General features: G+C 37.9%; 2 protein-coding genes across 5 annotated transcripts; one reads left to right on the top strand and one right to left on the bottom strand.

Annotated features, from left to right (window-relative positions):
• Positions 1 to 1080: 1080 nt before the first annotated feature.
• Positions 1081 to 6543, bottom strand: LOC143847093 (photosynthetic NDH subunit of subcomplex B 3, chloroplastic-like). Of its 3 annotated transcripts, XR_013234940.1 has the most exons (7): positions 6232 to 6539; positions 6031 to 6144; positions 4533 to 4586; positions 3628 to 3690; positions 3372 to 3434; positions 1469 to 1718; positions 1081 to 1374 (listed from the first exon to the last, which is right to left on the bottom strand). XR_013234940.1 is itself a non-coding variant. In XM_077355777.1 (6 exons), exons 1-6 carry the CDS (start codon positions 6463 to 6465, stop codon positions 1683 to 1685), a joined length of 564 nt encoding a protein of 187 aa, XP_077211892.1. In that variant the 5' UTR covers positions 6466 to 6539; the 3' UTR covers positions 1081 to 1682. The 3 variants fall into 3 exon arrangements, 2 of the variants coding, with proteins under 2 accessions (XP_077211892.1, XP_077211904.1); XM_077355777.1 differs by having other exon boundaries at positions 1081 to 1718; XM_077355789.1 differs by lacking the exon at positions 4533 to 4586 and having other exon boundaries at positions 1081 to 1718; positions 6232 to 6543.
• A 3053-nt stretch (positions 6544 to 9596) lies between these two features.
• On the top strand, positions 9597 to 25319 carry LOC143847081 (katanin p60 ATPase-containing subunit A1-like). Of its 2 annotated transcripts, XR_013234937.1 has the most exons (8): positions 9597 to 9824; positions 11020 to 11515; positions 13935 to 14132; positions 17375 to 17619; positions 18221 to 18379; positions 18558 to 18645; positions 24776 to 25114; positions 25224 to 25319. XR_013234937.1 is itself a non-coding variant. In XM_077355763.1 (7 exons), exons 1-7 carry the CDS (start codon positions 9706 to 9708, stop codon positions 25055 to 25057), a joined length of 1587 nt encoding a protein of 528 aa, XP_077211878.1. In that variant the 5' UTR covers positions 9597 to 9705; the 3' UTR covers positions 25058 to 25319. The 2 variants fall into 2 exon arrangements, 1 of the variants encoding a protein (XP_077211878.1); XM_077355763.1 differs by having other exon boundaries at positions 24776 to 25319.
• Positions 25320 to 25351: the final 32 nt, after the last annotated feature.

The raw sequence follows: 25351 nt of genomic DNA, 5'->3' as shown, positions 1-25351 counted from the left end.
TTGGACAGCTGTTCTCCACGGTGGCCTTTTACTAACTTTGAGCTTGTTAGAAAGAAGCAATCCATCTCAAAGAGCTGCCCATTGAATAAAATTGTTGCATTGGTTTTTTTGAGGAATGTGATGTACGACGCAATAAACCTTCCTGTATGGTGTTTTTATGATACATTGATATCCACTAGGCCCAGCCAACCGAGGATTGTTCTTTAGCCTTTGCTGCAATGTCAAAAGTTTAATCTAAAATACCTTCAGGGAGAGGGTTATGATGGGGTGTAAAAAGAACCATCCAATCGCTAGTCGACACGTGGCATTAAGGCAAAAGTGAAATTATACACTAAAGCCAGGGGTAAACATGTAAAAATACCCCCAAAGGAAAGCACTAAAGCAATCTCTACCCAATTACAGGTTGACACCTGTAAAAGGGTGAAAAGGTAATCTTTTTTGCCCTCACAAATCCAAAGGTAGGGGTCTGAATCCCAAAAATTTACTATTCATAGCTCTGCTTTCCTTATCTACGTTATACTGACATAAGTATCGGAGGACCAGACCTCGACATTCTTTCAAACCAACTTGCATTCACTCTTACCTTAGCCGGACCATTTCATCCTTGACTACCATATCGTCATCCTTGACTACCATATCGTGTTACAGATTTTAACAGTAACATGTTACATTTTAAATAGAGAGGAGTTTGGTATTGAAGGGAGTATATCCGTTTGATTCCAATTCGAGTTTTGTATCAGGGTTCAAAGACATGTATTGAAATACTTGATTGGTTAAAAACGAAAAAATTGCTTCCCTTCCCGTTCTGCCACCATGTTATTGGTTTTTTGGGTTGGTAAGCTGGGATCAATCTGCCACCATGTTACTTGAAAGGCGTCCGAAAAAGGATCAGAGCAATTAAGAATCATAGGATATAGGAACAAGATGAATGCATTGAGCAATTTTGATCCAATGAGCTGAAATATTTTACGCTATGATAATGACTAGGAATTGTATCATGGATATTGACATTATAAATTTTGATAGCTAATTTTCCAATTTAATATTTTTCAATCATATGACCATCCCTTAATAAGGGTATTATAAATATTAATCACTCAACTAATTGATATTTAATATTCAAATCTAGACCCTGCACATTTTTTCTCATGAATCTTACGTTCAGTATCAAACACTTTGACCCATACATGGCACAAATGTATGCAATCTGAACCATTCATCAATTAGATCCCATAATAGATGGACTGACGCCTCGAATTCACATTGATCAGATGATCCTGACCTAAATGGAGGACTTCTGAGGATTGCAATAGACAGCATGAAACGACAATGTCTTAACGCTCGAGATACATCGGGTAAAATTCTACCTTTCATCTGGCTCCAGATACAAAAACATGCCACATGAACCGGATTAGAGTGCTTGATACAAGAATGAAAATCTTTGGAGACGTATGCAATGCCCAGTTACCTAAGGATTTGGCAAGGAGTCCCCTCCATGTTTCTGAATTTTCTTAGAGCTGAAATCTTGTACCACTTCTCTTCAGGGTAGGCAAGGCAGTTCTTTATAAAGGTTGAGAAATGTTGCAAGGGTGTTCTACATTTTGAAGATGCAAAACAACATAAACTCATGAATTAGTTGGTGAATGCTTTGAATGAGCTAGGAATAGGTAAGTTGTGGGTGCTCATTTCTTCCACTGAGGCAGACACTGAACAACAACCTGAATCAGAGTTGAGAGAAAATGCATGTTAGTATCAGAAAGAAGAAAGGGTGGGGACAGAGTTGCTTTGCAATCTAGATTAAATAGCCAGTTATTATGTTAGAGATGCTTGAAGGGTGTTAGCATATAGAAGATCGGTAAACTGCTTAACCTCTTATGATCCAAAGCATCAGAGAAGCACATGTGAGGAATTGTTGAAAGATTCACTATAACCCATATGTTTGATTATGGGAAAATGAATCATCCAGCATTTCATGACAAACCATTCCGTCAAAGTTATGTAGGGTGTCAATTTTCATAAGACAAGGTTCTTTATAGTGGAGGAACTGGATTTTACTGTCAGTTAGCCTCCGGGAAGTTATTTTCTTCATGGTTCAGCCAATTCTGAGTCAGAAAGGTTGTATAGTTTCCCTCCATAGCAAGTTGAGGATGACTCACACTTGAAAGGAATGTTTAGAAACTCTAATTTGGCTTGTGAATTACCAGTAGAGATAGCCAAGTAACGGATGGATTCTAGGTGTTGCTGAATTTAGGGCAGGCAATATATGACAATTTGAGAAGAAAAGCGAGTGAAATAATTGCTTTAACCCATAATGAAAACAAGATGACCATAAATCCAAGTGGAAGAGATTTAAGGTGTACTGCTGCAGGGACAATCATACAAATAACTTGACTTATACAATCAAGTTATGGAAAATCAAAGAGAAGAATACAAAACAAAAAAAGAAAAAGAATGATGACTTCTAAACATGATAATGAAATTGAATTTACAATAAAATGGGCTATTTTCAAAAGATTAGGAACACTCGTAAATAGATGCTTAGAAGTCAAATGCGGATGAACAAATTGGGTTATACATAAATAGTATAATAATGTGCAGCGATCTAAGCCTCTTAGGGTAAAGAAAGAACGTTAATTTGTATTCTCAGTGTGTAATTTAACTTCATGATACCCACAGTATGCCAATAATAAGCAATGTGAATTTGTATTCTCAAATATAAGTGTAATCTAACTACTTGATGCCCACAGTATGCCAATAATAATTAACATTGACACTGAAACTACCAGTTACTCCAAAAGCTTAAACTGCTGGAGAAGGTGTTATTTAATCTTTTATACTTTAACACTACCCCTCATGAGTGGCCCCTCTTTCTTTGGGTTGGTGATGCGGACGGAAATCACCAAGAACAGTTTGGTTCGTTTTTTGGATTTGGTCATTGCATGCAGATTTGCTATCAAGGAGGTTTGAACCCAGGCATTTGCTCTGATACCATGTGAAACTACCAGTTACTCCAAAAGCTTATGCTGTTGGAGAAGGTGTTATTTAATCTTTTATACTTTAACAGACACAGTTGGATGGCTTGCCAACTATACACTGCTACTATTCATCTTCCTTTAACTTAGCTCAGAAATGATCACATCTACACAAGTACATTTGCACTGCAGAGGTGTAGTACTACACTTTATAGTTACAAACCAAGAGCACCATCATAATAAAAGAATTACAGGAAATAAAATTTGTATTCCATTGATGAATGATTATTATTATTTTTTTTTTTTGGGAATGGTAATTTATGAATGAAAGTTATGAATCATTAAAACATCAAATCATGTAATTAGGCATCATAGACAAGAAGAAAAGTTACAGCATACCTTGCCAGCATTTTCCTTATTGCCAACAATAGTTTGACAAGCGAGCCTCCAGGAATCAGGTTTCTGCATTTGAAACCAATGATCAATGAATAGACAAACAGGACTTTATATGAAGAAGATTTAAACAAACAGAAGCTAACTGTTAAGCATTAATTGTTGATGATATCAATTTATCCATAACTAGTAGTAGAACATTTTAGTCATATTTGAAGAATATAAAACAATTTGGAGCTAAAACATGGTACAATTAGCATGCCTTCTTCAAGTAGCGCAGTTCGGTATCTGTTCTTTCATTCAAGAGTTCTTTTCCATCAGTAATCTGCACATAGAATCAATAAGCTGAAAAGAGTCCTCCAAGTTCTATTCAACAAAAGAATGTGAAATTGAGAAAGAAAGCAAAAAACATGAATTACAGTTTATGTAACAAGGACAAACCGCTTTCTGTAGGACATACATATCTGACACTCATCGACACAACTATATGGACAACTTTAGCAATCTATCAATTTTGTTCTTGTTTCTCGGTAAATTTTTTTTTGAATGATTGTTTCTAGGTATTATTTATGTGACATTCTCGATGTTTAATATATTTGTATTTAAAAGGTGGCCCTATATATCTTAAGCCTGTATCAATCAAACGAGAACTATTTTGTCGGTCCTAGCCACATAACACGACACAATAGTCCTGACCTTAAGACAAATCAATACTCTCCATTATATACATACACAGAAAACTAAGAGAAAATTGATACAGAACAAAGAAACTTTGACACGGACACATCAATGGTGATCTTGGAATACCAAAGTAACCCAACCAGCAGCCATGTATCTGTACAGTTATATGATAATATGATTAAAAAAATATTTCATACAGCATATGCTAAAAACATAACTAGACAACCATAAATAAGTTAGAACTATGTAATTAGGAAAGATAATTATTATTTTGTCTTGATAATTGTGTCGATGAGAGTCAGACACATGCATCCTACATGCATAATGAGACATGACAATCTTTAGAGTTTCTAGAAATGCAGTGCCGAATAGAGCCATTTCCATCTAGTGCTGTCTTGGAGCCTGCATTAGACAGTCTTGGTGGGTCGCGCCAGTCAATACTAGCAGAAAACGTCAATTCATTTCGACATAAAATCCTAAAAATACCTCAACAATGCAGGTGCCACAACTTCCACCACCCCCACAGTTCATCACCTTTCCCTATTAAAAGCAAAAAAAATTGTCTTAAAATTCTGCAAATGAATGTAATATATTAGTCTCATTAATGATCAGTAATATTACAAATGTGCAGTTAACTGTGACCAATGATCTGTTGTATACATGTATTTAAAAACTTCCCGAGTCAATCATTGGGTCGTCCAAGTTGATTATTCAAGTTGGCTCAGTTTTGGCCCTATTGAGTCCAAAAATTCCTTCAAATCACCCAAGTCGACAAAAAACTCGTTGCATCAAAGCTATTAGTGTTCATATAAATTGTACTGCTCGGATTGTCATAATTTGGGCGGATTTGTCTGATTATGAGCTCTAAGCATTGGCATATGAGCACCAATCATTGATGCATACATTGTTAACCACCATATCATCTATGGAGGTGAAGAGAGACTCATAACCTACAAGGGAAATGAGGGGCAAATCCGTACCTTAAGCTGGTGGTGGATATATATACGAAAGGAAAAAAGAAGAAGAAGGGAGTGGAGTGGGTTGATACTCAGTCCTTGAAAAGTAGTCATCATACTAACATGTTCCCCAATGAACCCACATCATGACACTCTAAGCCGTTCAATTCATATAGAGCCAACCACAAAGCAACCAAGTAACATGCTCATACTTCACAAAATCATTACAAACCTTATCCAACGGCTTAGACCGTCTGGCTCCAGATTCCCACTAGAGCCTCAAAGAAAATAAAGAGATATAAGTTTCTTTCAACGTCTCTCATATTCTAGAGATGAGAACTCCCCAATGAGATATGATGCATTATTGGCATACCAAATGATTTTTTAATAGATTCTCCTAAAAAACTTATCTAATTTTATCCTCCAAGCTCCTCACTAACAATATCAAGAAAACGTGTATGTATTTAGTATTATCCAGCAAATACAAGGCAAAAGAAAAAGTCTATACTAACATGAAGTACCTATTTAAATTAACTATTCTTTTTCACCAATGCTAACTAAGTCTGCTTCTAGTCGTGCTTAAGAACACACAACATTTGCCATAGAATCCAAATATCAACATTTACAAGAGCTAATGAAACAAGAGATTTCATACTAAAACAAGCACATCCTTGTATATAATTAAAAATGGAGCAGTCACTGTTCCCTTCAACCTTATAAAATAGAAAAGCAATCGTAGGCGTGCACATATTAATCTGTTAATACTATTCCAACGGGGCATTGGTAAAATGAACCGAGTAAGTAGGGAATCCACGTGCACACAATAGATTTCTCCAATACTACGTGACTAACATGCGCTGCAGTAACGTAATTATAAAGCTAATTAAATAGAATCTGATATGAGCACTCCTCTCATTATTTTCCACTCGGCTCGGAGTTGGTAGCATTTTAAACAAACATATCAGCACAGCAGCAGTAGACATTTAAAAAAGAGAAGAGAGTGCCAATATCAATAGGGATCGACTTACATAAGTGGCGTAGAGCTCAATCTTGTTGTCGAGCATAATGTTCCTCAGAAGCTTCTCCCCGCTAATAGCCTTTGCTTTCTCTACTGGATAACATCCATCTGCCCCTGCTTTACCCTGTTTTTAGCCACAAAAGACAACAAAATAAAACAAATGGAAAACAGAGAATGAAACAATAGGAGGGGAAATGAAAATGTAAGTTACGGAGATGAATTCGAGCAGGATTTCGGGTTTTGGGGGGTCCAGATTCGAGGGGTCTATCTCTATGGCTCGAGGGGTGGAAATTTTATACTTCATATTAGGAGGATGAAGGGGAAAGAAGTGGGATTTTCTGAGAGAATGATAGGTTTGGGGTTTTTGTTGAAGGGAAGATGATGACGTGGATGCGAGAGACGGTGGTTGGAGGAGAGAGAGTGAGAGAAGATGCAGTGCTGCCATTTTCTCTTGTTTTTTCTCTCTCTTTCGATCTGCTTATTTTTATCATTTTTAGGAGGATTGGTTTCAGCCACATGGTCGAGTTTCATCCATTTAAAAGCTAAATTTCAGGGTAGATTCGCTAAATCAATGGTCTTGATCAATCTTGCATGCCATGTGGGACTTAAGTTGGGCTATTAAGATCATATCTTAACTTAAACAATGATAGCTTGGCTTGGATACTAAACCTCTAATTCTCTAAACTCGTAAAAGCACACATATTTTGGACGAACGATGTTCGCGCATGAAGTAAGCTCTTTCTAAAATGATATCTCCACACCTTTGATTATCGATGATTTTTTCACCCCTAGAGGATAATGCGCCCCACTTGTAACGTGATTTGTAGGGGTGTCAACGGATCCACTTCGGATCGGATCCACCTATGTCTTAGTCATGATCCATTCAAATCCCCTATTGGTCGGATCGGATTTGAAGTGTTCTACCGATCCTACTTCTTTTGTCCCGATCACAATTCATTCCAAACCGGGTCGTCCATTAGAGTGTCCTAGTAGGTCCTACTTACAAAACAACAAAAAATCCCAGCTTTCTTCATCTGAAATGAGCTCCAAAACTTCCTCAATTCGGAAAAGCATTAGTCACTATATCTAATAACAACCCATGATTTTGATGAATAATAGGATTTTATTATTGAAACGAACTCCAATGTTTGAGGGTGATCGAGTGGCAAGTTTGCAGAAAGAAAAACCGATTGAGGAGAGGAATAGAAAAAAGATGTCTGGAAAAGGGAGGAAAGTGGAAAGTTGCAGGCTAAGCAATATTTAGTTCATTTTATGAAAATACCCCTCATTTAAGACTTAATATGAGAAATATTTTGAGGGTATTTTAGTAAAAGGATTTCGGATTGTGACTATCCATCATATTTTTCTACAATGTCTTGATCACGGTCCGAATTTTATCGGATCTTACAAAAAGAATCCAAAATATGTCCATGGATCCTTCTAATGTTCCTACATCATGACTATCATTCAGACCGTTTGGGCCCATTGACACCCCTAGTGATTTGATGTCAAAAAGAGTTAGAGTCTGATTTAGATTTTGCTCATTTATTTTTACTTCAGCTCATATATAATCTGAAGTAGAAATATTAAGAACACTGCAAGAGAGCGTAGCTGTATATGAACTATACTTTTTGTTCATGAGATGTTTTTTCCCTCGCAGGAACCAAAGCTTTTTAATGGGTTGAAGTTCTATTTCAGTGGAGAATTTATGCCTTCATACAAGGGCAAGATTGATAGCTTATTTCAATGTATATTGGAGATGACATGTTTGATAGTAAATAAATCATATTAAGTAATATCTGGGTGTTTTGTTTCTTGTGGAATTGATTATAAGGCCAATGTGAACATTTTTAATCAGGAAGTTCATGTGGATCTCCCATTGATTGAAAAACTCCAATAGATAATGAAACGCTGAGAATATCTGGGTTTGGTTATCCCTTGTCTCTTTTTACTTAGGCTCTGTTCACTTCTTTTTCCTGGTGCTGTTTTCCCTGGAAAATATCCTTTTTTTTCCCTACAAGACCTTGACAAGACATAATTTCTGTGTTCACTTCTTTTCCAGGGAAAAATATTATCAGATGTGGAATTTCTTATTTAAAAATTGGAAATGATGTGGAAATTGACTTTTTTCCCTCTTACTCGAGATTTGGTTTCTGATTAAATATATCGGAAAGAGGCTTTCCAAGGAAAATGAAACCTTTTCCTTGACAGTTTCCTTGGATTCCTTTTCCTTCTGTCACGTCACCTGGAAAGGAAAGGAAAACGAAATCCTTTCCTTTCCTTTCCGGGGAAAAGAAGTGAACAGAGCCTTATGAGCTTTTCCTTTTCATTTTCCAGGGCTCATTGGCCTAACATGACAACATATTTTGTGATTGGATTGTTGTGATGTGGCTGGTGAGATTATACGTGGTTGAGTATTGTTTGTACAAAAGACAGATGTCTCCTCATAGGAGAAATCAATTGAGAAACAGGGGGACCAGCTTATCTCTAATCCCATCCATTCAGAATCCCAACGGGAAGCTTGATTTGGTCCCACCCACATGATGAATTTGGATCCTTCATCCGACGACCCCAGTTTTTTCAATGAAATTTTTTTAACCATTCAATCATAAATCTTGGAGAAATGCTTACCAAATGGGCGGTTCAGATCCTACCTTGGATCACACCTTAGAATGATCTGGCTGTTTATTTGATAAGTCTTGCTTTGGATGTCTTGTGGCCTCTACGACAGATCCAAAGTAAGCCCTAGCAGGACCCACAAATGCACAATATTATTTGGATATTTTAGTAGGGCCCACAAATCTATTGGATCATAGTAAACATTGATTATTAAAACTCTAGGACTTCAAATTTATGTATTTGTTGATGACTAACGGGTGATTTCAATGTCCGCATGACTCTAAAAAGTCCCCGTTGGAATCCCAGAGTCTCTAGTGTCCGCACATTAAACTTCAAGTCCCCAGAGAGTCATGGACAACATGGAGAAGTCCGCACATTAAAATCCTGCAAGACCAACCCCCTTGTAATTCCCCGAATGCTCTCAACTAGTTGGCTTTACTATATAGTGAGTAGAGTGCCATCATTGGGAGAAGCAGTATCGTTTCCATTTATTTGGTTACAGATATTGGCGCTCCCATGTTTTGACAATTGCACCAAGTCTCCTTGTCTTTTCAATCTTCCAAAAAGGGATTTGCTAGGGACCATTGCAAAGGCATTTTGTGGGTTGGCTGTTGCATGATGGAGCAGCCACCTCAGATGAATTAAATCAATAAGACAAAATCCGTGCCTATGTGTGGCACTGAGGCACTCTCATGCAACAACGGGCCTGCAAAATGCCTTACGCGATGGTCACTCTCGTAAGCAAATAAAGAAAGAAAAAGACAAGATGAGGTATTGCAATTGTCAAAACATGGTAGTGTGAATATCAGTACCCTTCTCTTACCAGATCATAAAATTTCTGCGTATACATGAGGGTAGTTCCGTAATATCGACTCTCCCCGGCCTAAAAAGCTAAAAGTTCAAACGTCTCCATCATCTCATATGTGTTGCAGAAGAGTGTTCAAACCAAACACATCCAAAATTAAGTTAAGAAAAAGCCCTAAAAAATCACAGCATTTCCCCAATGCTTTCTTTTCCATTGAAACCCAATCAGAACCCTAATTCTTCAAAACCCTAGGTTTCAAGAATGGTCGGACCACTTTCAGGCTTGCAGGATCACGTGAAATTGGCCAGAGAATATGCCCTAGAAGGCCTCTACGATAGTTCCATCATCTTCTTTGATGGTGCCATCGCACAGATCAACAAGTAATTTCTTCTATTTGCATCTCTCATTCTCATCTTATTCGATTTTTTCACGTCGATTCATCTTTGGGAATTCTTTCAAGATCTCAGTTTGCTGGCTTTTGGTTTCGCCTTTGTACAATTTCCTTTGTTGTCTTATTTATCAATGTCAAGGCGGATTTGCTATTTCTTTTATCTTTATGATTTTGATTTTAAAAGCAATTTAGTAAATCAGCTTAGGTAATTTCACCTTCTTTTTTTTTTTTTCGCAGAAATGTTTCTCTGTTTGATTCAGTGCCTTTTATTTACTTGAAATTTCTGATTAGCTGATCAGAATTAGAAATTGGTTTGTTTTGTTGATGAATTTTGATTCTTGCAATTAGACATTACTGTTCATTTATTTTTGAAATCCATTACAGTTTCCATTATCGCATAAATATTTTAATTATTCTGTGGCTGTTGCTGTGACTTTAAAGTTGACCAGACCACTATAGGAAGAGTGTTCTCACAGTATCGTTATTCCAACTTTCTATTTACCATTTCAGATGAGGTACTATTATTATGTGATGCACATGTATGTTGTTTCCGAGAAGCCTTGATTCTTAATAGTTGTTACAATGCTACTCCCGATGTTTCATCGTATGTATGTTGATGTCTTCCTTGTCATATGACACTAGGATTATGTTTTTGGAGTGGCCTCCAATTGGTTTATGGGCTTTGTAAGTCTTGTATTACAATTTCCACCTTTTGATGAAACATGTGCCGAAGATTGCCCTTTAGCTCTTTAGATGAATTATAGCATATCTGGGTCACCACCTAGTCTTGTGGCCATGACAGTGGTCCAGAAATCCATCCAGTGGCTGCCACCTTGGGTAGCCCAGAACCCAAAAAGCCACATTGATTGGTCATTCCTCACACCTCGATCAATGGATTTCTTGTTAAATATAAACTATTGCCAATATCATTCATAAGTTTTAAGTTTAACTCTCCATTTGCATCCCACTGATCAGATGATTGTGATCTTTTGATCGATGTGACTTCTGGGCCATTGTTCATCTACATTGGGGATGTGCGATCAAAATCACTGCCCATGTGAAGATGTTTCAAACTGCGAATGCTGAATTCCTCAAATTTTTAACTTATATCCACATTCTTTTGCGTATTTTCCCCATTACGGGTCAGCAGAAAGGTAAGATTCTCAAATTTTTTCTGTTTTCAGGCACCTGAGCACACTCGATGATCCTTTAATTCGTACAAAATGGATGAACTGCAAGAAAGGTCTATCCGAGGAAATAGATATTGTCAAACAGTTGGATGCAGAAAGAAGGGCCTTCAAGGAAATTCCGGGGTCTAGACGCCCTTCCTCGCCCCCGATTCCTACTAAATCCTTTATTTTCCAACCACTTGATGAGTACCCGACTTCCTCAGGTGCCCAGATGGATGACCCTGATGTTTGGAGACCGCCCAGCCGAGACAATAATCAGCAATTTGGAAGCAGAAGAACAGGAAGGGCTGGCCAAGTGGGTGTAAGAAAATCTTCTCAAGATACAACATGGGCTCGTAGCTCATCTAGAGGGGGAACTGTTGGTCGTGGAGCAAAGTCAAACAATTCAAGTAGATCTAACTCAGGTGTTCGAGCATCGACTGCATCTGGAGTGCCTGGGAAAAAGAGCACAACCTCCGGCAAATCCTATTCCGGCAAGAATGATTTGCTGGTAATTCTAGTAAATTTATTGGTCTTTGCCATTTCTATATGTTGATTGCAGTTTAGTGATTTCTGCATTACTTAGTTTGTCTAAACCAAGTTGGACATTTTCTTTTTGTTGATTGTGATTACCGATTTCTGCCTCTCGCTTCGAAGTTATGTTGACAAAGTTGAAGTTAAATGAGCATAATATTTGATTGTTCATATCTCTTTCTCTAATAATTATTGACATAGTCTCTTAAATTTAGCTTAGCTTAACTTGGCTTTGACTTGTCTTCGTTTTTAGAATTGGTTTGGTTGACTTTGCTCGACTTATATTGGATTGAACTAGATTTGCCATTCTTCAGCTTGTCTTGTGCCTAGAAGAACACAGCATGGAATCCCCTTGCATCTTCTCACGGCAGTGCCATAGCTGATACACATTTTTCCTAGTAAGTTGCGTTGTAAAATTTCTGATTTGAATTGTCATCTCCGGATGACAGATCCCCAATTTGCTAGTAGGGATCGCTTGCTACTCCCACAAATTTTTTTTGGTCATCTTAACTTGACTAAGCAAAATAAAAAAAATTATTTAAACCACTGTTGCCTTAATAAGAAAATCAATTGACAGGTATTGTGTGTGAGACTTGCAGGGTGGGGATTTGTACAAAAAGAATGTCAAAGTAGACGAGGATAATAGTTGAAGTGGATACCCTGTAGAACTTAGTGTCATTTGGATATGTAGCCTGGGTGGTGAGTGCCAACGCAATTCAGGTTTCCGACAAGGTGGCATCAAATGCGGGCATGGTTATGCTTCCGTTCAAGAAGTCAAAATAAGAGAGAAAAACTAAGAAATAAAGAAATGGAGAAAAATTATCAATCCAATAGAGAATTTTAAAATATCATTCAGTTCCAACCAGATCTGTTTATGGCAAATATCTAAACTTCTAAACTAACAAAAATCATTTACAACTAATTTGGTTCTCTTTGTGTTGCCTGCTGTAACAAGCATACAAAAGCATTGAATAAACCCTAAATAGATAATAGGAAACCAAAAGAACAAAAGTTACAACTCTTTGACTTGTGGGCCTTGGTTTCCTTTAAACACAGCAACAACAGCAACATAAAATGGAAATAATCAGTAGAACATGAGTTGCAAACAATTAAAATGAAAGGGCATAATTTTCTTTGGTACCATGAATTGCACAGATCATGGCTGGCTTCTAAATGGTGGTAGAACATAACCTTTTTCCGCCATGCGGCTATGTTCCCTGTGCTGTTGAAGAGTGGAATAGGCCATTAAAATTGTGGTTAAATGGCTTTAGCAGGTGCAGTAACAGGAAGCCTTTCTCCATTGATTCAGGATCCAAACTAAGAAGAGATCCCCACTGTCACGAACTTGGGCCAGAGCATTGCATGTATCTCCTGTCCGAAAAGTTCTCATGCTGGCACCTAGAGCTCCACCAATATCCTGGACAAAAGCGACAACCAAAGCTGGAAGTCTTCATCATGTATTATGGTGAATCTGATACTGTATTTTGCATTAGGAAGTCTTAGCAAGAAAATCTCTCTCTCTCTCTCTCTCTCTCTCTCTCTCTGCATGTGTGCATGCATGGTGCAAAGCATGAGGTAGGTGATTTAGTGACAAAAGCCAACATTAGCTGTTCTGAAAAGGGACACGGTGTCATGGGATGCTGGCATGGGTCTTTTTTATGGCATCATGAGGATGCTTCATCTGTTCTGGCCTGGAGTGTCATTATTGTCTTGGGGACTGTCTACTGTCTCCAAATGTTCATGCTGAAAAAGACCAAATGTTAGAAGTGTCTCCAGGTAACACATGTGGCAACTGACAAATTCACAAAGCTTGTGCCGAGATGTCACTATCAAGGACCATTTAACTCGATGGAGCACTTTGCAGAAGGCAAATGATATTGAATGAATTAAATTCAAGGAGATCTGATTGCAGGTAAGTTTTGTCTTTTATAATGAAGGTGCTGATCAAGAAATACTTCATTGAGCTCAAAGTTCCAAGGCGAAGAGTGATGCTCTCCCAAGACAATATCAGAATTATAAATAAGAGTTGTGAATCTTCATTTATAACAATGCATAGACACCTAATACAAAAAAAAAAAAACAATTTTTAGAATGCCCATGAAACCAGTCAGAGTTAGCTAAACTCTGTAGGCATAGAAGCAACAAAAAGGTATAAAAAATAGTCTAAATGGGTCCAATTCAACCACTTAGTGAGTTGTCTTGCTATATCCCTTGAAAAACTATATATTTTTTTCTTTTTTGAATTTGTTAACCACATTAACTGTCAATAATCATGATTGATCTTTACTTTTTGCATAATCGCTTCGGTTATAGATGCTGTTGTCATATTTATTTGATATCGGTCATATTTTAAATCCTACTTATCAATTCTGGTTACTTGTATGTGATGTTGATAGGGTGGGGATGCGGAAGAGGGAAAATCAAGGAGAGGACAATATGAAGGACCAGATGCAGACTTGGCTGCAATGCTGGAAAGAGATGTATTGGAAACGAGCCCTGGAGTAAGATGGGATGATGTTGCAGGATTGAGTGAAGCCAAGAGACTTTTGGAGGAAGCTGTCGTCCTTCCTTTATGGATGCCTGAGTATTTTCAGGTACTCCACTTCCATTGGGCCTGACTTTTCCACTGTCAATGTTTTTCCTCAATTTACAGAAACTGCACCCTGATTTTTCTTTGCAGTGTTTCCTTTGTACTTTGCCTTATCCTTTGAAGATTAGTTTTATATCACTCTAAAAAATGTCAACCATCTAAGAACACAAGGATCCAACAAAAAAAGTTCCTTGAGACAGCAAGAATTTCAATCTTAAATTCCCAAATTCTGCGCCGACTAGACTAATGACAAATTAAAGAATTTATAATAATGAATTTAGTAAGGAGAAGAATGTGTTATATTTCTGCCTGTATGCACGGTAGGTCTCATGGAGTCTTAGAATGCCTTAGGTCACTTTTTGTCATGGATTTAAATTTCAACTGAAACTGACAGAACGATAGAAATGTTCGGTTTCCATCCCCACCGAACCTAAACTGAAACGACCAAAATACACAAACCAAAATTGTAAGGGTAATATTGTATACTATATCAGTATGTATTCGATTATTATATTTATATGAATTGCATGCGAAATGTGGTGCATGTATTACATATAAATATTTATATGAATTACATGTGAAATTTGGTATGTACTAAATTATAACGTATGCGCAACACTGCATTGCACTAGGTGTTCGATGTTTTTAAACCATTATGGATGGTTGTCTTGCTTATGCGATGCTTTGTAACTTGTGTGTATTTGTGTTTATAATAGCATTTTATGAAGTTTCATCTTTAAATTCTATCTTTTGCATATGATTAAAGTATAAAAGATTAAATAACGCCGTCTCCAACAGCTTAAGCTTTTGGAGTTATTGGTTGTTTGACATGTTATCAAAGCAATTGGCCTGGGTTCAAAACTCCTTGTTATTAAAAAAATCCACATTTAATGGACAACCCAAAAAGAGGGGCCACGTGCCACGTGTAGGCCAATCCTAAAAGGAGGGGCCATACATGAGGGGGAGTGTTTAAAGTTTAAAAGATTAAATAACTCCATCTCCAACAACTTAAGCTTTTGGAGTAATTGGTTGTTTGACAGTTTCCATATGTTTTCGTGATTATACAGGATTTCCACTGATATTTTCAACCAAAACCGAAACTTTCCGTTCCTTTGGTAACCGAAACCGAATTTGAAACGTTGCTTTTTGTAAAGGGCCTAGAAGGCTAGAACCTTGTTGAGAACATCTCAGTTCTATTCCATTTAATTAGTAGTCCTTGAATGATTACATCATTACCCATCTGAACTGTCTCACAAATGTAAAGGAAGGTCTGCATGGGTGTGCGGTGTCCCAATGTAAAGCAGGCTTCTGGGGATGTATTGGCTTTCAAGTATAGCAGTCAAATGCCCAGCGAGAGCCCCCTGGGCACCTAAGCAGGGTCCATGAAACAGGTTTTTCTAGCATATATAAATGCAGATACTTTTTTTACAAGCATACAAATGGACTTGTTTAGTGGTTTAGTGCCAAAAGATTTTCAAGTCTTATTCAAAAGTCATTCTTACAATAATTTATCAGTTCTAATGATGGGTGGCCGCCTAGGCTATAGGTAGGGCTGTATTTGACTCCCAATAAATCCAGTGAATAGCTAGGTTCAGGATGACTAGGCTGGTTTAGTCTAGACAACAGGCTTTTGGTTCGATTCCAAGGTGCAAGTAGCCTAGGTTATTTTTTATTGCAATGCATAAAAAACCCAGGAATTGAAGATGATTTGATCTTGAATGCTGAATGAATCCAACTAAGGCTTCTGCAACGATTATGACTGTTTTGCTCTCCCTTTTTGAAAATTCTACTTGGAACTTGCTACTTGTTACCAGGTTGAGTACAATATGCAATCACTGCCCTATTGGACTGGTTTATGTCGGAGTTCTATGGTCAGTGATGGATTAATTCTTAACCAGAAGATATAGATCATCACCAGTGCTAGTTTATAGAAATTTATTGTAGATGAAGTAACTTCAAGGTCAGCAAAAGTTCCACAAATTCATAGGAAATTTAGACATAAATATTCAATTATCAAAGTAATTCTGTCAGTAAATGTAAAGCTTTATCTAAATAAAAACCTGCATACATTTTCATTTCAAAAATTAAATTAAGGTTATACAATGTTGAAAATCAAGAGATCTCTAATATTGCAAAACAAGATCAAACCAGTGTTTAAAATGCAGATTCGTGGAACGTGGCCGAAGAAAATCCTAGTCGACTCGGCACGACGCGGTCGAACACTTGGTTGACGCGGTCATAATCCGGGAGAGTCAAAGGAGTTTTTATTGACTTTGTAGGGCAAAACGCGTAACACGGCCACGGTAAAAGGGAGTCGGCTCGGCTGAGTTCCGAGCTGAGTCAACAAGTTTTTAAACACTGCTTGCACCTGTAGCCCTAATATGCGGTTCAGTGTCGCACACATTAGTCCCCCGGGGTGATGAATCACTGCCAGAATACAAGACATTAAATGCACATCATACAGATTAGGCCATCAGGTATACTCAAAATGATTGAACTGTTAAAAATCACGGGATCGTTGGTCAAGGTCAAATGGCATATCTAATATGATATGTTGAATGTTCATTTTTTTTTTTTTTGAAAATGGTGATATGCTGTGTTCATTTAAAACATCTTAGTCAAAAGACAACTCATCCTTCCAAGTGCATGTTGTTTGTGTGATTGACAACCTGTATAAAACTGCAAATGTTATTATAACCACAGTTACAAAATTTTCCCAACAATAGTCAAATATTTGAAAAAATCCCTAATTTCCATCTCCTTGTTTTAAACTTTAATAAAACTTATGTGAGTTAAATGTGATATTTTCCGAACTACACCCAAATCTTCCAAATTAAATGCGAATTTTACGAATAGTTCATTAATTTCTCGTAACTTTCATCCACAAATGAAATTTTATTATCATCTTGTTTTTCTATCATTTACTTCAGAAGTAAAAATAGAGTTTTTACACTGTCTTTGAATCCTGAAGTTAGGTATTGCTTGAATCTAGTTATGAATTATTATTGACTGATAATCATTATTATTTTCAATTGCTACAGTAACTGGAGTTAAGGGAATGCTTCCAAAATACTGTTCCTTATGATAATATAGCTCCTATATCTGACAGAAATACTGAGAATTAGATCAGTATTGCAATCAGAGTAGTTCAACGTATCTGTTGCAAGTGTCTGGAGTGAACTTTTTGGTGGTGCATTGCCATATATAGAGTTGCCATAATAATTTCTTTTACGTTAAATTTTACAGGGTATTCGTCGGCCATGGAAAGGAGTTCTTATGTTTGGTCCGCCTGGCACTGGAAAGACTCTTTTGGCTAAAGCAGTGGCTACAGAATGTGGAACCACATTTTTCAATGTTTCTTCGGCTACACTGGCTTCAAAATGGCGTGGGGAGAGTGAGCGCATGGTTCGATGCTTGTTTGAATTGGCAAGAGCTTATGCTCCAAGTACAATTTTCATTGACGAGATTGACTCACTTTGCAATGCTCGGGGGTATGCATATGTGGGCGCCTTCCTCTTCTTCCTTTTTTTTCGTTTGGTAGAAATAGAAACTTGTCTCCTATATATGTGTATATGCATATGGATACACTGTGACATAATGCATGCTAAAACCTCTGAAATTTCCAAAGGAAAAAGGTGCATACATATGCATTACCGTAGATACACAGTCCAGAAATTCAAGTGGTTTTTTAGTGTATTAGTATTAGTCCATGTAACACTATTAATTCATGTAACACAAATTCACATATGTATTTATTTTTATGTAGGCATGCATGTGCTTATGTACTTGCTATACATTATCTTGGCCCCATTTCAAGGGCACATTTATTCAAAGGGGCGAATGTTTTATCTAGTAGTTGACATTCTGCCTATGCTATGCATAGTTCATGGAAACTGACATCAATATTGATGCCCTTTGAACACAGGTTTCGAAATAACTGTTGTGATTTATATATTATCTGTTTATTTTTTAAATCTTTCGGCTTGATATTTCTAGAATGCTTATGGTTATGGTGGCACATTTTAGTGAGTTTGATCCTGTAATTTTGATGTCAATATAGTGGATAGTATTTAAAAGCTTGGGTTTGTCCAGTGCTTCAGGAGAGCATGAATCATCTAGGAGGGTGAAGTCTGAACTTCTTGTACAAGTAGATGGTGTTAGCAACAGTTCCACTGGTGAAGATGGTCAACGGAAAATAGTGATGGTCTTGGCAGCCACTAACTTTCCATGGGATATTGATGAAGCGCTTAGGTTTGAAATCATCTAAAACAGTACTATGAGACTTTTGTGATACGGTTGTTGTTATGGTTTTATTCCGAAGAATTTGAATTTTGGCATATCTTTTTTTTTTTCCATTTTCTTCAAAATGGGCCAGTCTCCTCTTGTATTGCGCTTGGACTGACTTGGGATGTTATGTGATGCAATGCAGGAGAAGGCTGGAAAAGCGAATATATATACCTCTTCCAAATTTTGAGAGCCGTAAGGAGCTTATCCGGATTAACCTCAAGACTGTTGAGGTAAATGGTTTTTCTTTACCTGTTTAAAGTTCTTGGCAAGTTAATTTTTTTTAATGTGCCATGCTTTAGTGGTTTTTTTTTTTTTTGATAGATTTCAAGCTTCAGATGTCTTCTCTTTTGAACTTGTTATGCCTTTTCTTCAGATACGGCATACTCATGTCTTTTGGGTGATATACTTATATACCTACATTGAAAGTTCAACATTATTATTTGTCACAACCATTTATTAGTTCAGGAGTCCATTGATCAATAAATTCAATCAGTCCATAAAGGCATTTTGAAGGCATATACTCAATGACCTCGAAGCTCTTATTCTTAGGAATATTTTTCCTTAAGGGGTAGCCCTCTCTCCTAAATCTTACCCTTGAATCCACTTCCGAATCACTTAATGCTCCCACCATCAACTACTGCTATTGCTTCTTATATAAAGCTTCTGTCCCTTTTGAATCTAGATATTGCAACTTTCACTTATTTTATTTTGTTTCATTTTTTGGAGTGAGTGTGTGTGTGCGCTTGGGGGGGGTGTGTCAAATGAGAAAAAGATGATTTATTTGGTTAATTGGGGGATTTTTGCAGATCTGAATCAGCTGGTGGGCTTGAAATTCCTAATCTCAGCTTAATGAACTATGCTCTTCTTGGGAAGTGTCAGAGGAGATTCGGAGAAGAGAGAAATCCTTTATGGGGGAAGGTTATAGTGCATAGATATGGGAGTGGTCATGGTGGTTGGAACCTGAATGATAGATATAAGAACGATACTATCAAGGTATGGAAGGACATTTTGAAATTGGAACGCAGATTCGTGAAAGGTATCAGATATAGAACGTATAAGGGAGACAATGAAGTTTTGGAAAGATCGGTGGTGTCTGGAGTCGTCTCTTGTGGTCTTGTTCATTGACCTTTTTGTCGTGGCTAGTGATGCCGAAGTCACGGTCTAGGATTACTTCAAGTAGGTATGGTTTTAAATTTCCCCGAAATTGCCGAAATAGATTTAGTAACTGAGCTAAGCGGTGAAGAATGAGAACTGGGCCCATCTTTGACTCCCACCCCGCTACCAAGGTGATTCAGAAGATATGTCCTCAAATAAGGGTAGGGAATGAGCTTCCGGCTCTTCATGCGTCGGTGGAACGGTAAACCCCATACGAGAATGAATTGGTTCCGCACAACATGTTTCCATTTCCATCCCCACCGAAACGAAATCTACATGATTTCCTTTTACATCATTATTTCCCCGAAATTTTGACCGAAATTCCCAAAACTCAACCAAAATTCGATCAAAATGGTCGGAACAACAAAAATATGGAAAGATATTATTTGCATTTCATTTCATTTCAGTAATGTAGAGAATGATATCTGATGGGCAACATCATTTAACTGCACAACAAAGTAATCGTATCTTATGCATGAGATATTAGATCGGCATGGGAACGGTAATACATTGTAACTCTATGTCGTATTAAGGTAGAGTTAGGGTCCTTGGAGGAGAGACTGGTCATTGTACTTTCTTTACAATGTACTTCTTTATTGACTTTATTATTCTAGACATGTGTGACTAGGGGTGTAAACGAGCTGAGCCGAGCTTGGCCAGGCTTGGCTTGGCTCGTTCAGCTCAAAAGCTCGGCTCGGCTCGGGCTCGAACCAGGCTCAGGCTCGGCTCGGCTATATTAAGTTCACACCCCTCATCTTCCCTGGACAACCCTATCTAGTGTAATTTGACTACTTTTTTTAGACTATGGGGGGTGGTCCAAGTAACAAATGGGGTTCCAAAAATGAAGTGACATATTTTGCCTCCCCCTTTCACTCCCTGGACAACCCTTTTAGTGTATATATTAATATATACTATATATATATATATATTTAAATATATTAAATTCTTAACGAGCCTTAACGAGCCGAGCCTGGCCTAAATCGGGCTCGGCTCGTTAAGCTTAACGAGCCTGGCGAGCCCGCTCGGCTCGGTTTGTTAAGGATTCGAGCCGAGCTCGAGGAGCTTCTGAGCCCGAGCCAAAATTGACACCCTTATGTCTGGCAACGCATGTCAGTAGGTGTTCGACGTGATTAAGCCATTTTGGATGGTTTTGTTGCTCATGTGATGGTTTCTAGGTATATATTTATGCTTATTCTAGCATTCCTCAAAGTTTCATCTTTAAATTTCATCATTTGCACATTGTTTTAAAAGGTTAAATGCACATTGTTTTAAAAGATTATTATTTTTTATTTGCATATGTTTCTATATGTTTCTGTGATTTTACAAGATTTCTACCAAAATTTCCACCAAAACCAAAATGTTTCCGTTTCCGTGCCGATCAAAACCGAAACCGAAATTTAAATCCTTGTTAGTAGGTAGATGGTAGGGTCTCTTGGAAAGTTAGGTTCAAGTCCTGCCCTAAAAATTAGCGTGGGGATACCCTGTCAAAAAAGAAGAAGAAAAAGTTAGGTTCTGTCATAATTTTTTTCGGAAGAGGATGGATTCATTGGTTAGGTTCGTAAATATTCTCAGCTATGAATTTTTGAAGAGGAACATAAGCGACAAAAGGGTCTGCATCTGGAACTCCATCGAGGTTTTCAACATCAAATCCGTTATCTTCGTCTTTTGTCAGCTTTCCCATCTTCGCCAGCAAAAAAAATTTGGAGGATTCCAGCACTCTCTAGTGTGCCTTCGGATGGTCCTCAACTTTGGTTAAGATTTTGACGTTTGATCATTTGAGAAGTCGAACAGAAGCGACAAAAGGGTCTGGATCTGGAACTCCATCGAGGTTTTCAACATCAAATCCGTTATCTTCGTCTTTTGTCAGCTTTGCCATCTTCGCCAGCAAAAAAAATTTGGAGGATTCCAGCACTCTCTAGTGTGCCTTCGGATGGTCCTCAACTTTGGGTAAGATTTTGACGTTTGATCATTTGAGAAGTCATGATTTCCTATTGCAGGTTAGCTCGAGAGGTTTGGAATTCGTAATGAGAAAAAAGAGGATTTATTTGGTTAATTGGGGGATTTTTGCAGATCCGAATCAGCTGGTGGGCTTGAAATTCGTAATCTCAGCTTAATGAACTATGCTCTTCTTGGGAAGTGTCGGAGGAGATTCGGAGAAGAGAGAAATCATTTATGGGCGAAGGTTATAGTGCATAGATATGGGAGTGGTCATGGTGGTTGGAACCTGAATGATAAATATAAGAACGATACTATCAAGGTATGGAAGGACATTTTGAAATTGAAACCCAGATTCGTGAAAAGTATCAGATATAGAACGTATAAGGGAGACAATGAAGTTTTGGAAAGATTGGTGGTGTCTGGAGTCGTCTCTTGTGGTCTTGTTCATTGACCTTTTTGTCGTGGCTAGTGATGCCGAAGTCACGGTCTAGGATTACTTCAAGTAGGTATGGTTTTAAATTTCCCCGAAATTACCGAAATAGATTTAGTAATTGAGCTAAGCAGTGAAGAATGAGAACTGGGCCCATCTCTGACTCCCACCCCTCTATCAAGGTGATTCGGATGATATGCCCTCAAATAAGGGTAGGGAATGAGCTTCCGGCTCTTCATGCGTTGGTGGAACGGTAAACCCCATACGAGAATGAATTGGTTCCGCACAACATGTTTCCATTTCCATCCCCCCCGAAACGAAATCTACATGATTTCCTTTTACATCATTATTTCCCTGAAATTTTGACCGAAATTCCCAAAATTCAACCGAAATTCGATCAAAATGGTCGGAACAACAAAAAAATGGAAAGATATTATTTGGATTTCATTTCATTTCAGTAATGTAGAGAATGATATCTGATGGGCAACATCATTGAACTGCACAACAAAGTAATCGTATCTTATGCATGAGATGTTAGATCGGCATGGGACCGGTAATACATTGTAACTCTATGTCGTATTAAGGTAGAGTTAGGGTCCTTAGAGGAGAGACTGGTCATTGTACTTTCTTTACAATGTACTTCTTTATTGACTTTATTGTTCTAGACACGTGTGACAACGCATGTCAGTAGGTGTTCGACGTGATTAAGCCATTATGGATGGTTTTGTTGCTCATGTGATGGTTTCTAGGTATATATTTATGCTTATTCTAGCATTCCTCAAAGTTTCATCTTTAAATTTCATCATTTGCACATTGTTTTAAAAGATTAAATGCACATTGTTTTAAAAGATTATTATTTTTTATTTGCATATGTTTCTATATGTTTCCGTGATTTTACAAGATTTCTACCGAAATTTCCACCAAAACCGAAATGTGTCCGTTTCCGTGCCGATCAAAACCGAAACCGAAACCAAAATTTAAATCCTTGCTAGTAGGTATATGGTAGGGTCTCTTGGAAAGTTAGGTTCAAGTCCTACCCTAAAAATTGGCGTGGGGATACCCTGTCAAAAAAGAAGAAGAAAAAGTTAGGTTCTGTGGTAATTTTTTTTGGAAGAGGATGGATTCATTGGTTAGGTTCGTAAATATTCTCAGCTATGAATTTTTGAAGAGGAACAGAAGCGACAAAAGGGTCTGGATCTGGAACTCCATCGAGGTTTTCAACATCAAATCCGTTATCTTCGTCTTTTGTCACCTTTGCCGTCTTCGCCAGCAAAAAAATTTGGAGGATTCCAGCACTCTCTAGTGTGCCTTCAGATGGTCCTCAACTTTGGGTAAGATTTTGACGTTTGATCATTTGAGAAGTCATTGATTTCCTATTGCAGGTTAGCTCGAGAGGTTTGGAGCCGCTTATTAGCTCGCTTTGGCATCTTATGGGTCTTTCCTCTTGGACTACAAAAACTAGTTGAAAGCTAAGTGCTAGCCCCTTCGCCAAGAAAAGGAAAGATATATTATGGAGCTCGGTCTTTCATGTTACTAATGGACTATATGGAACTCAACTCTCAACTCAACTCAACTAAGCCTTTGTCCCAAACTAGTTGGGGTTGGCTAATGAATCCTTTAGAAAATTATCATGATGAAGGTGAGTTGAGTTTATGACCGGCTGCCAACTTGACGTCAACCCTCCTCCTTTATCCTGGGTTGGGGCAGGCTTTGAAAAACACGGGCGGAGTTTTATGGACTATATGGAAAGAACAAAATAATCGAGTGTTTAAGGGTAAAGTAAAAGGCTCTCATATCTTCTTTTTAATGGCTGAAATTTTATTAAAGAACCAAAGCGGGAAAACCCGTGACCGAGAAGGTCAAGATAATAATGACAGAGAAAGACAAAAGCAAATGATTGAGATAGAGAATCTATAACGCCTCCTGATACCGCATTGATCAAGGTGGAAGATAGTCATACAATTCTAGGTTCTTCTCAGAAACACCTGCCCTAGCAAGCCTATCGGCATTGCTATTAGGCGACCTGACATGATTAAAAGACATAGAGGAACCTGCCACCATGTCCTGAATCTCATCCAAATATAAGGCAAATCTCCAAGGGGAGGCTTGGGATCCCTAGAGCCACCTAATGACATTGAGGAGAATCATCCTCCACCGCCACGTGACCCATAAGGTTCCTCTCCAACAATCTAATGCCCTGCACGATTGCCCTGATCTCCGCCTCATTGGAATCTAATGCTATTCACTTAGGCCCTGTTCATTTTGGATTTTGTGAATCGATTGAGTCGAAAACTGGTTAATGGATTCAAAATTGCATTAATAATGTACTTTGATCACACTGTTAGGATCAATCGATCAATGTGAATTTTGGGCTGTGGTCTGTCGAAAAGGTCGTCCACCAATTGGATGGTTTGGATTGACAGGCATGTTAAATGATTGGACAATAGAAATGCTTTATACACCAAACTATGATGTATATTTTTTTGTATAGGATTATGCCCTTCAATATACTCTTCATTTTCGTTCCACTTCTCAGATTCTTTAGTCAAAGAAACTGAAGATCTGAAGTACTTCGTTCTGGACTGTTGCCATAACTATAGCCGACTGTCTAAAACTACACAGATACGTAATGGTAGCCTTCCAGTGCAATGTTCCAGTTGTGGCCTGTTTAAGAGGTTCCAAATAAATTTGATGGTCCAATTTGATGCATATAGAGATTGTTTAGACACTGACAGTATATAATTATACATTATCATTCCCCTTATTTGAGGCACTTGTGTCATTTCCTTTTGGTAGGCTTTATATCTTTCAGTAACTCGCGCATACCCCTCAAACAGGTTGCTCCTGATGTAAATGTTGATGGCGTGGCCCGTCGAACAGACGGATACAGTGGAGATGATCTCACGAATGTATGTAGAGATGCCTCATTGAATGGCATGAGGCGTAAAATTGCAGGCAAAACACGAGATGAGATCAAGAACATGCCTAAGGATGAGATTTCAAAGGACCCAGTGGCCATGTGCGACTTTGAAGAAGCTTTGACCAAGGTTCAACGCAGTGTATCAGCAGCTGACATAGAACGCCATGAGAAGTGGTTTTCGGAGTTCGGATCAGCATAGAAACGGAATATTGAGATTGTGGCGTTCTTCTCGATCCTTCTTCCAGTTCAATGATTGGTAATGATTCTTTTCAGTTTGCCATTTAACAGTGTTTAATCTATGCTTATGTGTTTCAAAAGATATCAATTTCTTTGGCTTCTCTGTTTTAATTTAATTTGTGCTGTAGGACTACTGTAATACGTTTGGAACACGATTGAATCTTGAAATGGTGATGACAGAGGGTTTCATTGAATGTATCCTAATGTAATATCAGGTTTTTCTTCTTCTCAGGGGGTTTGAAATCCTTTTATCACG

The sequence above is a fragment of the Tasmannia lanceolata genome, unplaced genomic scaffold (genome assembly GCF_043159265.1).
Source record: "Tasmannia lanceolata isolate RefF3 unplaced genomic scaffold, GAP_Taslan_0.1 ptg000003l, whole genome shotgun sequence".
Taxonomy (NCBI): domain Eukaryota; kingdom Viridiplantae; phylum Streptophyta; class Magnoliopsida; order Canellales; family Winteraceae; genus Tasmannia; species Tasmannia lanceolata.
The sequence above is the reverse complement of the archived record's forward strand: the minus strand, read 5'-3'. Positions and strand labels throughout refer to the sequence as shown.

What these genes read in the sequence shown, in the direction of transcription:
- LOC143847093 (XM_077355777.1), bottom strand. Translation starts at nt 6,465, where the DNA reads ATGGCAGCACTGCATCTTCTCTCACTCTCTCTCCTCCAACCACCGTCT. An exon ending in TCCTGCTCGAATTCATCTCC is followed by an intron (nt 6,145 to 6,231) that starts GTAACTTACATT and finishes GGCTAAAAACAG; the next exon opens with GGTAAAGCAGGGGCAGATGG. An exon ending in ATAAGGAAAATGCTGGCAAG is followed by an intron (nt 1,719 to 3,371) that starts GTATGCTGTAAC and finishes ACTCTGATTCAG; the next exon opens with GTTGTTGTTCAGTGTCTGCC.
- LOC143847081 (XM_077355763.1), top strand. Translation starts at nt 9,706, where the DNA reads ATGGTCGGACCACTTTCAGGCTTGCAGGATCACGTGAAATTGGCCAGA. An exon ending in TCACTTTGCAATGCTCGGGG is followed by an intron (nt 17,620 to 18,220) that starts GTATGCATATGT and finishes GGGTTTGTCCAG; the next exon opens with TGCTTCAGGAGAGCATGAAT. An exon ending in GATATTGATGAAGCGCTTAG is followed by an intron (nt 18,380 to 18,557) that starts GTTTGAAATCAT and finishes GATGCAATGCAG; the next exon opens with GAGAAGGCTGGAAAAGCGAA.